The following is a 14,462-nucleotide window of genomic DNA, read 5'->3' as shown; positions in this document are numbered from 1 at the left end:
GAATGGGTCAGGCGATAAATTTTCCACCGGGCAATGAAACGCTGCCGGCTATTTAGGAAAGATAAGTTTTTCCGGCCACTCAACGGCGGGACAAAAAAGCCAGAATCTGTTCCGATTTGTACAGAAGCTGATATCTCGTCCCGATGCGTCGTCCAGCTCTCACTTTTCTCAGCCATTATGTGGGATCGTGTTCAGTGTAAAAGCCAGCCTGATGGATGGACGCCGTCCACTTTCGTACAGATATTTATCTGCCCTGGCTTGTTCTCCCTGGCTATCTCTGAAGACCCAGGGTTGTGGGGGTTTTTTTGTGTGTTTTTGTTTTGTTTTGTTACAGGAGGCTCAAACGGCACCTTTTCCCATTGAAAGGGTTGTCGTTTTGTTTAGAACACAAACAGCCTGCAAGAGAAGCCTTTTTTTTTTTTTTTAAATTTACCATGAATTTGAAGGCAATTTTATTTTTAGAGGCTCAGAGGGAAACGTGAAAGCCGGAAGAAAATTCCCAACGGGAGGTTGGTTGGGATATATCTTTTAGGAGGATAATCACGAAGCCACCCATTCTTTCTCGGTCTTTTTTTAATTCTGGGAATTGCTCTGTGAACTGTTCACTTAGGGATCGAGTGCAACAGCACTTAGGCTTATATTTGAGGGGCTTCCCCAGAGATGAGGAGGAGATGGGGTCAAGCTACTCTACAAAGCACCCGAAGGCCAGACAAGGAATAATGGGTGGAACTGAACAAGGAGAGATTCAACCTGGAAATAAGGAGAAATCGACCCATGGAACAGAAGTGGCCTTCGGAGGTTGTGGGAGCGCCATCACTTGAGACTTTCAAGAAGTGACCGGAGTGTCAGAAATGGTGTACGGTCTCCTGCTTGGGTTGGACTAGATCAGTGGTCGCCAACCGGTGGGTTGGCCCACCGGTGGGCCGTGAGAAAATTTTGGTGGGCCGCAGAGAAATCTCACCCCCAGAGCACCCACCACAAAGCAATTAACCCTTATGTTTCTGCGCAGCCTGGATTAATTGCTTTGGGGGGGTGCTCTGGGGGTGAGATTTCTCTGCGGCCCACCAAAATTTTCTCACGGACCACCAGTGGGCCGCGGCCCAAGAGTTGGCAACCGCTGGACTAGATGACCTGTAACGTCCTTTCCAACTCTGTTAATCTTTATCTTATAGGTCGCTTCATAGTGCTTTCCAGCTCTCTCTAAGCAGTTTACAGAGTCAGCCTCTTGCCCCCAGCAATCTGGGTCTTCATTTTACCAACCTGGGAGGGACGGAAGGCTGAACCAACCCCGAGCCGCTCAGGATCGAACTGCCGGCTGTGGGTACAGTCATCCTGCAATATTGCATTCTAACCACTGTGCCACCACGGAAGGAAAGGAAGGATGGATGGATGGATGGAAGGAAGGAAGGAAGGAAGGAAGGAAGGAAGGAAGGAAGGAAGGAAGGAAGGAAGGAAGGAAGGAAGGAAGGAAGGAAGGAAGGAAGGGGAGGGAGGGAAGAAGGAAAGAAGGAAGGCAGGCAGGCAGGCAGGCAGGAAGGAAGGAAGGAAGGAAGGAAGGAAGGAAAGAAGGAGGGAGGGAGGAAGAGAGAGAGACTGACTGACTGACTAACTTTTGACTCCATGCAAGGGAAGCCGCAGAAGTCTTTCTTTCACTCCCCCAAACTCCGCCAGAAAAGAGTCTTTGCCGGCGCAGCCTCTTGGAGCAGGAGGCCTTGCAGGGTCCCAAAGACTCATTTCTGACAGAGTTTGGGGGAGAGAAAGAAAGACTTTGGCTGCTTTCCTTGCGTGCAGCCAAAAGTAGAAGAAGAAAGAAGCAGCCCGGTGGCCAGGCAAGTTCCCCTCCCTCCGCCTTTCCCCCCATCCCATCACTACCTCATGCTGTTCACAATGCAAGCGACGCAAGCCTTGTGTTTCTGCGCAGCCTGGATTAATTGCTTAGCGGGTTGCTTTGGGGGTGACTATTCTCTGCGGACCACCAAAATTTTCTCACGGACCACCAGTGGTCCCTGGCCCACTGGTTGTGTGACCACTCTTCTATGCAAACCTCAAACAAGAGGTCCCATGCCATTTCAAACACAACTATCCAGTCTCTTTTTAAAAACCTCCAGTGTTGAAGCAGCCACAACTTCTGGTGGCAAGCTGTTCCCCTGGTTAATCGTCCTGACTGTTAGGAAATTTCTCCTTAATTCGAGGTTGCTTCTCTCCTTGATCAGTTTCCATCCGTTGCTTCTTGTCCTGCCTTCAGGGGCTTCGGAGAAGAGGTTGACCCTCTCTTCTCTGGGGAAGCCTCTTAGAATTCACCTCTGTTTGTTCTGCAGACAGGACCTCATCTGCTGGGTGTGTCCCTCTGCCTGCACCCCCCCACCCCCCCCCCCGCAGGCCCTGTGTGCATCGCCGGCAAAACTGACCCCGGGCCAGGTCACCCCTCGGTTCAACTAACACAAGTTTGTTTTGCAACCCGTTGCAGGAAATGGAAGACATTCTCCGATGCTACATCGAGGAAGGAAATGCCGATATGATCCAGCAGATTGAGTTTATTATCAAGCAGCTGCAATCAGGTAAAAATATGGTTCCCCACAACAAAGAGAAGCGGAGGGGGAACAAATGGATTCTTTTATCCAAAGAAGAAAATTTATATCTTCACTTTGTCCCTATTCTAAAATTGCTTGCAATGAAAAAAAAATGAATGAAAGAAAAGAGTTTGTTAACTGGACGGGGATTATTGTTATAGAAATGGCTGGTGCATACTGTTGTGTAAAAGCAAAAAGTTGTGGTTGCCATGTTACAATCTTCTCTAATGAGTTGGAAGTCGGTGCCTTTTTCTTTCATTTTCTCCCTTTACACTATATTTCTGTTCTTTTCCCTCCCCCTTTTCTTAGTTTTCCACTATTTTGTTCTTCTTTGTATTTTATATTTCGACAAACTAATAAAAAAAAAAAATCAAGACGAGAGAAAGGCGGACACACGAGCTCAGCGTTAAAACAACAGCTTCCTTAAAGCAGGTTACCGTGTGTCCTTAAAAAATATGACCTACCCCAAAAATACATACATACATACTTACATACATCTAGTATTTAGGTTTCTTCGGATATTTTCCCACGTCTTAATATTTGTGCTTTTATTATATCAACATTTCAGCAGAATCTCATTTGTCAACCTCAGGCTTGTGTATAGGGTTCTTTTTAATCTTGTGTGTTAGGCTTGGCAGCTCGCCGAAAACACCAGCCTGAAGATGGCAAGTGGGACCTCGTCGAAACATTGCCAAGATGCCCTCAATCTTACACGGGAAAAGACCCGAACAGGCCAAAACCTGCATACTTGTAGCCGTGAAAATCTACGAAAACAAATACATATATATGTTTTCTTAAGTTTTCGCGGGTACTTACATGTATGGCATTCGGCTTTGTTCGGGTATTTTCCCACGTCATTGTAGTTGTGCTTTTAAAGTTGTAGCAACGTTTCGGCAGAATCTCATCTGCCATCATCAGGCTTCTGTATGTATGGATGGATGGATGGATGGATAGATAGATAGATAGATAGATAGATAGATAGATAGATAGATAGATCGATCGATCTTTGGTTGTTCGGGTTTTCTCCCGCGTAAGATTCGAAGTATCTAGGCAACGTTTCGATGAAGTCTCATTCATCACTCTGAGAAGCACAGAGCCGAAGACAGAAGCCTGAAGATGATGAATGAGACTTCATCGAAACGTTGCCTAGATACTTCGAATCTTACGCGGGAGAAAACCCGAACAACCAAAGATCCACATACAAATACCCGCGAGAACCTCAGAAAACATATATATATATATATATATGAATATATGTATGTATGTATCGATATATATATATATATATATATAAGATTTTTTTAAAAATGAGTACTTCGGCTGATTTATAAGCTTTTCTGTGTCCCCTTACAGAAGAGCCACAGGACGAGAGCGCAGAGTCTGACGATGAGGAGAAGGAAGACCACGCTGAAGTAAGTATGGATGTGAAACCCTTCAACTATGGCAAGACTGGTCGTAAAAAAAAACTCACTTAACCGCTGTCTTGCCTAACAACAGGAATTTCAGGCTCCGTTGTGGTTATAAGTCAAGAACTTCCTGTCCTAAGGGCTTTTTAAGGTTAAAACAAGCAATTTCTACCATTTATTTTTTTTTAAAATGAAGAACATGGCTCATCTCGGCGACATTCTTGTCACATTGCTGCTTCCGTTCAGTTCCTTTTCTTGTTTTATTTGAATTAATCACACTATAAATATTCCACCCGGGCCTGGAGTCATTTATTAAATGGAACTACATAATTATGCTTTTTGAGCTTTAAGTCACAGTAATAAAATCAGAAGCTGTCAAACTTGCAGATGTCACCCGGAAATAATAAAATAAGGGCTGTTACTATCCTTCAAAAGAGCAGGTGAATAATATATGCATTGCCTTGTGCGTGACTAATTCATCTGAGAAAAGGAGAGGCTCGTGTCACCGTCGGACAAAACATTGACTTTTCAAGTGTTTACATTCAAACCAACTTCTCTGCTACTGCTTTGTCGAGAAGCCAGCAGTTTTATTTCGCAAAGCGGACCTGCGAAGCAAGTTTGAATTTTGAGGCTTTGAGTAGCCAAAGTCGTTTGGTTATTTGCTCAGGTCGTGGTCTACAGTTATTCATTTCGGAATGGGTGCTCGAGATGGCCTGCAAAAGAATGGGATGATACATAATCCCTGTACAATCACTGCGTGGAAAAGCACATCCCTCCTTAGCTACAAATAGGCCTGTAGACCCAGACTATACAGGGATTCCTTGAGTTATGTCTACGATTGAGCCTGATATTTCTGGTGCTAAGTGAGACATTTGCGAAGGGAGTTTTGCCTCATTGCCTCAGATGTCAAATTAGTAACGCGCTTGTTAAGCGAATTTGGCTTCCCCGTTGACTTTGCTTGTTGGCAAAGCTCGCAAAAGGGGAATCACATGACCCCGGGAGACAGCAACCGTCTGTTGTGGCCAGTGGCCAGAGGAACTGGCGGCAGTCTCGGACAGTGAGGAGGTTGGGGAAGAACATGGGCCAGTCGTGGAGTCTGTGGAAGGCTCTGACAAGGGCTCTATGTCGGAGGCAGAGATGGGGTCAGGGCTGTCTTACAGTTATCATCTGCCTTCGGAGTCGGAGATCAGTGGGGAAGAAGAACAGCTGGAGCCTGTTCCCAGTGTGCGCATGCACAGAGCTGCCAGAAGAAGGGAACAGTTAAGGAACAAGGGTCGACTCAGGAGTAAAGGCTCAGGTAGACGGTGAATGGCCCCTCCCATTGGGAAGAAAGAGGAGCGAAAGGGGGAATGGGGTTTGCAGGAGACATTTAGTTCAATTCGTTAAGGTGAAGATCTGTCCCTGACTTCTTGCCAAGTAATTGCTGCTACAGCATGGCGTTTGGAAGATACCGGCCTGGCAGCTCTCCAAGCCTCTTCAGTCTAGTTGTGAAATCTCATGAAAGACTCTTGGGACCTTGCTGGAGAGGAATTCACTTTAACCTAAATAAAAAGGGGTCTTATCGGGATGAGGAATCTGCTTCATGATCTTGGGAAGCCTCGGTCAGAACAGCTGCCAAAGGAGGAGAATCACGCGACCCGGGGATTCTGCAGCCGCCATAAATATGAGACCAGTTGCCAAGCGTCCGAATGTAAATCACGTGATGCCGCAAGTGTCATAAGTGTGAAAAAACAGTCGCAATTCACTGTTTTCAGTGTCGTCACTTCGAACGGTCACCGAACAAACAATGTTGTAAGTTGAGGGGTACCTGTGAAAAGTTGCCCTGACCTTGAAGTTGATTTGTGAGATGGAAAGCCTCTTGGCTGATGGATGGGGCTGGGCTGGGCTAGGCCTGTCCTTCCTTGGAATTAACTTCTTCTTAGGAGGCAGGATTTGCAAGTTACATTAGGAAGGGCAACCAAGATGATTAAGGGCCTGGCTTGGCAATTCTGGGCATTGAAGTCCACCAGTCTTAAAGTTGCCAAGTTTGGAGACCTCTATCTTAATCTTAATCTATCTAACAAACAACTTTGTGGACTTCAGCTCCCAGAATTCTCCAGCCGGCCATGTCTGTTTCTTTTTTCTCTTAACCTCCTAAAGTGGAGAGATTGGAGAGGAAGGGATTACAAGAGAGTAGGCTGTGCTGGCTGGGGAGGATTCTGGGAGTTGAAGTCCACCAGTCTTAAAGTTGCCAAGTTTGGAGGCCCCTGTTGTAAAGGATCAGCAGGAATCTGTCAACGCAGGAGCAGCCAGAGCAATTGTGACAACAGAGCACGAGAAAGCTACCTCTGCATTCCTTGCAGTAGACACCCAGGATTTACAGGTAGCCCTCGGCTTACGACCACAACAGAGGTTGGAATTATGGTGGTCAAGCCGTGGTGGTCATTAAGCAAGACCCTCACACGATCCCCTCACTGAATGACCGCAGTGCTGGCTCTCCTCATTGTGAGATGGTTAAACGGATCCTGGGGTGGGGGAGGCCACACTGTAGCCCCTCCCCAGCTGACATATGGCTTGTCCCAGGCCTCCCCCCCTCTCTCTCTCACACACACACATACGCACACGCACAAAGCACACACCGAAGAGGTCAGCCTAAAGGTGATTTGCCTTTCCAGATAGTTAAAATTATCAGCGATCAGGTAGTTAAGCATACAATGATATCTGGCTCAATTTGTTTGCACTCAACCAGATCAAATTCCTGGAAAACTAGTTTGTGCCAGCCAACACATCCGAAGAATAACTGAAGCATTGATAGGGGTGCCATGGTGTGCCTGTTTGGTCACCGATTGTTTTCTAGGTGCACTTCAAGGTGCTGCTTATGATATCTAAGGCACTTCCTGGCTTGGAGCCCAACAATTGGCAGAACTGCCTGGCCAAAATAGTTTCTGCTCGCCCAGTGAGAACAGGGAGGGTGGGTACCCTCCAGGTCATCTATCAGGGGCTAAGAAAGTCTGCTTTTATGGCGTAAGCCACCCAGAGGCTTTGGAGGTGAAATGGATGGCAAATGAATTTCAGAGAATGGGGGACAGAGAGAGAGAGAGAGAGAGAGAGAGAGACATAGGTACAATATAGATGAGAGAGAGAGATAATAAGGTGGGAGAGAGATATAGTAACAATAGAGATGGATGGATAGATAGATAGATAGATAGATGTGAGAGGAGGGAAGGAGAGACATAGGTATAACAATAGGGATGGATGGATGGATGAATGGATGGATGGATAGATAGATAATGAGAGGGGGAGAGAGACATAGTAACAATAGAGATGGATGGATAGATAGATAGATAGATAGATAGATAGATAGATAGATAGATAGATAGATAGATAGGAGAGAGAGAGAGAAAACGGATAGATAGAAAATGTATAGATAAATAGACAATGATGGACGGATGGACGGACAGATTATGATAGTCTTCTGGTACTTGTGGGACTGTCACAGAGAAAAGAGGATGAAACTTATTCTCCAAAGGACCAGAGGGCAGGGTAGAAGCTTGTTAAGGAGAAACCCAACCTAGAAGTAAGGAGAAATGTTCTAATGGTGAGAATCAATGGAATCTGGAAAGTCTTTGACATATGACAACAATTGAGCCAAGGTCCCTTCCAGCCCTCGGGTTCTATCTTCTATGTCACAGACCGTTGACATAAGCCAGGATCTCATCCTCTTCACTCTCGACATACCACGTGTGAAGTTGTGTCTCGTGGGTTCAACAACCACAATCGCAGGAGAGAGTTCCTCCATGTCCTGCAGAAAGACAGATTTTAAAAAAAAAAACATTTTTTTTTCAGTTTTCCACATAACAACTAAAATTTCTTTTTAGCAGACAACGTTTTTCCAGGTCATCCCCTTTACATACAAATATGACAGCAATTATACATTCATATATGCATACTTAATTCTATTATTGCCTTTTCCATTCCAAATTTTCAGTCAGGAGAGAAACAAACCCATTAATTCTAGCCTCTTTCATTAATCTCAATCGAAACATCTTTTTGTTTCATTTCAATTATTTCAAGTATAATCCTTTAATATTTATTTTAAAAATAAAGATAAACAATATAATAATAATAATAATAATAATAATAATAATAATAGTTACCAATGTCTCTCCTTGCTTTTAGTAGTCTATATTAACGTATTAATTTAGTTGGTTCTTTAGTCTGTCATATTCCCTTTCCGTTACACATCCTTTTTATAAATTCTAAATTAATACAAGTTTTAACACTAAAGAAGAAAACAAGTATAGGTTTCCCCCCTTTTACTGCTTTGAGTGTGATACCTCAATGGTTAAAATATACTTTTATTCCCTCATCTTGACTCCCAATAAATCATTATTTTTAAGAAGTTACAATAATAATAATCTTTTCATTTGGATTCCGCAGCATGTTTTCCCCCCTTAATTTTTAATCAGAGTTATCAGTATCTGTATTACCCTATTTTCTAAATATTTTTAATTGCAGAAATATTCTCATTACCCCTTGTCACCCTGCAGAATCCCCTTTTTAATTCATCAACCATTATCTCTGAAAAAACAATTTCTTTTCAACATTTTCCGTATTTTCGTATTTCTTTATTTCATGCACCCGTTTCTTACTGCTTCTTCTCCCCCTCTTTTCCCCATATCTTTTCTCATTCCAGTTTATATCCCTCTCTTTCTTAATACCTTCCTTTCCCGTTTTCTGCTGGGTCTTTCCGCCTTTCCCGACTTCACAAGTATTCCCCCTTTTGATTGCCTTCTTAAGTCTCAACTTTTTAACCTTCCTTCTTTCCCCACTTCTTTGTAGTGTTCTTTGTGTTAATTGTCTATTTCAGATGTCTTCTCCTTGATTAGACTCCTCCTCCTCTGAAGCTCTTTCTTCTTGTTCTTCAATCGCCATTTCCATTTTTTTCTAACACAGAGCAAAGTGATTCGCCTCTTTCCTGTGGTAATTCTCTCATATTTTTAAGTTCCATTTTTAATTCCCGAAGAGATATCACCATTACACACTCTTGTATTTTATGATCGTTAAAGTCCACAAAAAACACTTTTACTTTCCTTCTTTCTTCTTTCAATTATCTAAAGTTCTCAGTTATTCCAGCGCAGGGTCTATACCAAAAACATCAATCAATCCCACAGTCAGTCTTTCCTTGCTTTTTTCTTTATTCTGGTTCTGCTTTCACTTTCTACGATTCTTACTTTGTTTCAATATTTCTTTAATGTTATAACCACACAAGTTCATTCAGAAAAAGGATGCTTTCCCTTGTTTGAGCTCAAGTTTTTGTCAAAAGGTGGCACTCTCCATTATACAAAGTCTTCATCTTTTTCCCCTATTTTTTTATTTAGGGTTTTTCGAACTCCAATATTCCAGGACGGTCCAGTCTCCAATTTGTAAACTTTATTATTATTATTTTTTGACAATCTTAAGTCCAGCTTTATTTTATGCCTGTTTATTGCCAAATATTTAAGTCCAATTTAGTTAAATCTTTAGTTCCGGCTTCCTCCTTTCCCAGTTCGAAGCCCCGCTTAGCTGTCAAAAATATTTTCTTATTTTATTTCCTGTCCCTTTGTAATTTCGCCGCTCACTTTTCTTTTCTTAAAAATTCCATGTTACCTTTTAATCCTGGGGTACTTTTGTTTAGTTGTATCCCCCAATTGTCCCGGTTCAGATGGTATCCACCTCTTTCTTCCCTCCTGCAAAAATCTGAATCCAGCTGAGTCCTCCTCTTCGGGGTGGCCATTTTAAACCACCGCTGCAGTCGTCTTTGGGGGTAAAAAGACAAAGCCCGGGGGGGAGATGCGGCTCCCCTCAACCTGGCTTGCGGCTTCCCCTTACTCCACCGCCCCTCCAAGGCAGCTTCAGCCCCTAATCGTAATGATCGGGGCTCTCCAACGAAAGAGCACAGACCATAGCCACAGTGAGTCGCGATCTACGGTTCGTCAGCAAGGAGGCTCCGCCTTCTTTCAGAAAGACAGATGTTTTATCGGTAGCTTGGCAAGCCAGGGCTCTTGACGATTCCACTCTGGTCCATTTACAATTTGAAAGGCAGCTGCGTTTCTCTGCTGCTTCCCCTGCGAGCTGGGCTAGTTCAGCCTTCTGATAACACAATATAGATAGTCCTTGACTTACAACTGTTGGCTTAGTGTGCTGTGGCCTGTCAGCGGCCAGCAAAGCTGGCGGCAGAATCGGACAGTGAGGAGATTGCGGAGGAGCATGGGCCAGTCCTGAAGTCTGGGGAAGGCTCTGACGAGGGCTCTGTGTCAGAGGCAGAGATGGGGCCAGGGCCGTCCAACAGTTAGCAGCTACCTTCGGAGTCGGAGATCAGTGTGGAAGAAGAACGTCTGGAGCCTGATCCCAATGTGTGCATGCACAGAGCTGCCAGAAGAAGGGAACATTTAAGGAACAAGGGTCAACTCAGGAGTAAAGGCACAGGTGGACGGTGAATGACACCTCCCATAGGGAATAAAGGGGAGTGGGGTTTGTAGGAGTCAATTAGTTCGTTTATTTAGTGTGAAGATTTTGGTCAGACTCCTTGCCAAGTATTTGCTGCTACAGCGTGGCGTTTGGAAGCTATTAGCCTGGCAGGTCTCCCAGCCTGTGGTTGTAAGTTTGCTTGGCAACTGTTATGACGGTCGCAGTGTCCTGGGATCATTTGATTCCCCTTTGGGAAATCTCCCGACAAGCGGAGTCAACGTTGAAGCCAGATTCACTTAACAACCATATGACTTATTTAAGAATGGCGGTGATCCAACTTAAAACAAGCGGGACCAGAAAAGTCGTAAAACGGAGCAGAACTCACTTAACAAATTTCCCGCTTAGCAACACAAATTTGGGGCTCAGAGTAAAAGGAGCAGGATTGAGCTGGGAGTAAAAAACGGTAGGATATGAGTAAGTAGCGCCTCCCTGATTAGGTGCCCTCAAACCAATCCAATCGCTACATAAATCAGTGACTCTCTCCGGCGCTTTCTCGTGGCAGGAGGACCACAACAGCATGGAGGCCGATCTGGACAAAGATGAAGTGTTACAAGCCCAGCAGGGAGAACTTTCCGGAGAAAAACTCCTGACCACCGAATATTTGGGAGTAAGTACAGCACTTTGGAGGTGATTGGAGCATGTACGCGGCCAAGGGTGGGGCTGCTACCGGTTCTCACCGGTTTGTGAGATGCTAATTTTACATCGGGTTCACTGAATTGGTAGTTGCAGCGGCTGGCTGGCCGCTTCCACCCCCTCCCACCACCTCCCAGGGGTCTCCATGCAGCCTGTTTTGGATCCCAGGTAAGTGAAGGGCCCTCACGGGGGCTCCGGTAGGGGGGAAATGGGCCTTCCGGAAGCTCAAGGAAAGCCTCCGGAGCCCAGGGTGGGCAAAAATTGCCCCCCCCCGCCATGGTGCAGGTGGCCGACTAGGCCATGCCCACTGTGATGACCGGGGGCGTGACACAAAAATAACCAAGTCACAAAAGTAGTATAAATTCCCTTTAATGCCTCCAACTTGGCCCCCAATGTGCAATTATCCTCGGCTGGATAACAAACTCTTCCAAAAAGAGTCTACGAAGGGCAGAAATGCAGTCTGAACCCAAAGTAAATATAATTAGGAATTAAAAAACCCGCACAAACCACACTGAAGTAATTAACACGGCAGGCCAGGATGATAAACGGCAGACTTTCAAAGGATAATGCAGCACCCACAGTTGGGAAGATGCCAAAACCCAGATAAGCCCCGACCAAGATAATGCACGCTTTGCTTCCAGCAAGGAGCCGTGTGCAAACGCCCCACTTATATCCTGTTCTCCCAGCTACAGCCCATGAAGGGGATCAGGGCCCTTTCCTCTCCTGTAAGCCACGTTGCTCCCTTCTCCATTCCTCCCTGTGTGTCCTAGGATGAAGAGCGGGTGGGCCTGGGTCCTCCTTTGAATACCCAGCCAGACTGTGCCCTTCCCCCGTTTCCTCCACAGCCACCGGAGCCACACTCCCACTCCCTGTCAGCTGCTCAATCCCCCCCTCAGAATCAGACTCCAACAAGGGCATGACGCTGGCTGATCACTCCTTTCCGCCAAAGACCAAACTGGATTCTTCCAGTGACATTTGAATTTATTAAAGGGGGCATAAGAAGCCTCCCCAGCTCCTCTCTCTTGAAGTCTTGGCGGTTTGAAGATGTGTGGACTCCCAGAATTCCTCAGCCACAAAAGATGGCTGTCGTTCTTGTTGTCGATGTCCTCCTCCTCCTCCTCCTCCCTTGTAGCACTGATGATGTTACCCAGTTAGGTCATGAAACGTCTGCAAAAAATCAACCAAGCTCAGAGAGCTTGAAGGACCTCAAAGTTCTCCTCCAGCTTTCTTCCTCCTCTCTTCTAGCACTGATGTGCTATTGACCTCACCCCTTTCCTAAGAGGTCTGTAGCGGGGCGTGTATAAGCGCTTCTAAGTCCTACCTATATACCAATGTGCCAATTTAATTTCCTCTTTTGACCTATATTCTATTGTCTACCCATTGATACCCAATGTTCCAGATGGAGTAGAATTATTCTGAGTGTTCTTTATCATTTAATTTCATCGTGAGTCTATCCATCTTATGCCCATTCCAAGATTTTACGAATTATAACTTCATCAGACGGAATGGTAGGCATCTTCCATGCCTGCGCTAGCGCAATTCTTGCCGCCATTATTCTATGTATAATCAAGTATCTAATTTTTTCTCCTTTTTTTTCCACCGCTCTTCTCATCTCAGATCATGACCAACACGCCCAAAGCGCGGAAGAAGTCCATGCCCGGCCTCCATCACAGTATGGACGAGCCCCTTCAGAGACCCGTGACCCCTGGCTACCACAGGGCCCATTACCCAATGTAAGTCTGGGCAGACCCACCCAAAACTCGGAGAGCCTTTTTCTTTTAGCCGTGTTTCTGATTCATAAGAGATGTAATTCAGGTGTGAAAAGGTACCGATGAAATAAAAGGCAACCACAGACGAGAGGAAATGGAGCTTACTGTGGTTTTCGTTTTGCTTTTTGGAACAAAGAAGGTTCCTTTAGAAAAATGGGAGCCAGAAAGAACGCGAGGCCCAGTTAGGCCTTCACTTAAAAGCCATAATTGAGCACAGAATTTCTTTTGCTAAGCGAGGCATTTTTAAACTCAGTTTTGCCCCAAATTAGAGGCGACATACCTGCACTGCCCTGTTTGAAGGCAACTCTGGCCTACATCATTTACAGTCCCCTGTGACCCTGTTTCCCCCCTCTCACCCCTGGGTGTGTCATAAATCAGATTCTCCAATTGAGTACCTTCACAGGCTGGGCGTCATCCATCACATTCTCCAATTAAATATATTCCCCGGCAAAAGCTCTGGTAGTTTAGTTACAATCTTTTAAAGATAAAGAGTTGGAATAGACTTCCGCTTCCAAACCGCTGCAGATTTCCTTCGCCCTCCCTTTTTAATGGCAACTACTAAAACAGCCCTAGGAATGTTTTATGTTGACAAACTGCAGTTAAGTTGTATCAGGGTTGTTAAGTGAATCACTGTGTCAGGATTCCAGCAATCGCCGAATACCAGAAGTGACGAAACGGTCTATTCGCCCTGCAGAGGCTTTTTTCAAGCTTCTAGGAGGCTGAAAAAGGCTCAAACCAGCCAAAAATCAGCTGTGAGGCGCAGTGCAGGTAATGGGTGGGTGGGTGGGATTGCGCACGCATATGCAGGGGACATGGGGGAGCACGCATTGCCTTCTGGGTGCTGGCACATGACCGCACGTGCACCAGCCCACACACAATTTTTGGCACAGGAGCCCAAAAAGGTTAGCCACCACTGGGATGGGATATAGGATAGGTTAAGATAGGAGATAGGATAGGAGATAGGATAGAATAGAGGAGAGGAGAGAGGATAGGATAGTGTTGCGTGGCCCATTAGCAGCCAGCAGAGCTGGCGGCCGACTCGGACAGTGAGGAGGTTGGGGAGGAACCTGGGCCAGTCCTGGAGTCTGGGGAAGGATCTGACGAGGGCTCTGCGTCGGAGGCAGAGATGGGGCCGGGGCCGTCTGACAGTTATCAGCTGCCTTTAGAGTCAGAGATCAGTGGGGAAGAAGAACAGCTGGAGCCTGTTTCCGATGTGCACATGCACAGAGCTGCCAGGAGAAGGGAACAGTTAAGGAACAAGGGTCGACTCAGGAGTAAAGGCTCAGGTGGATGGTGAATGTCCCCTCCCATAGGGAATAAAAGACAAATTGGTTCATTTGGGTGAAGATCTTCCTGCATTCTTGCCAAGTATTGTCTGCTACAGTGTGGCATCTGAAAGATATCGGCACGGCAACTCTTCAAGCCTGATAAAGGTCTGTGGTTGCGTAATCTCACTGTTGGCCAGGATTTTGCTGGATAGGAATTCCCTTTAATCTAAATAATAGGGGTTTTTATTGGCTTTGTGCTGTTGAGGAAGCCTCGGTCAGAACAGAGAGGAGATAAGAGAGGAGAGGAGGTAGGATTGGATAGGATAG

At 45.5% G+C, this 14,462-nt stretch overlaps 1 protein-coding gene across 4 annotated transcripts in view; it reads left to right on the top strand.

Moving 5' to 3' along the window:
- The window catches only part of ARMC9 (armadillo repeat containing 9), a 106,335-nt gene that overhangs the window by 71,514 nt on the left and 20,359 nt on the right, over nt 1–14,462 (top strand). For 2 of the 4 annotated variants that reach the window (XM_087933707.1, XM_087933706.1), the window contains 4 exons: nt 2,468–2,558; nt 3,924–3,982; nt 10,968–11,072; nt 12,716–12,831. In XM_087933707.1, the coding sequence (XP_087789833.1) occupies nt 2,468–2,558; nt 3,924–3,982; nt 10,968–11,072; nt 12,716–12,831 (371 nt within the window). Of the gene's footprint in view, nt 1–2,467; nt 2,559–3,923; nt 3,983–10,967; nt 11,073–12,715; nt 12,836–14,462 lie in introns of those variants that run through there. The other 2 variants (XM_087933709.1, XM_087933708.1) reach the window with 1 other exon arrangement.

Source organism: Pseudonaja textilis, chromosome 4, assembly GCF_049901715.1.
Source record: "Pseudonaja textilis isolate UNSWEBS1 chromosome 4, rPseTex1.2, whole genome shotgun sequence".
Lineage (NCBI taxonomy): Eukaryota > Metazoa > Chordata > Lepidosauria > Squamata > Elapidae > Pseudonaja > Pseudonaja textilis.
This window is presented reverse-complemented; position numbering and strand designations above follow the sequence as displayed.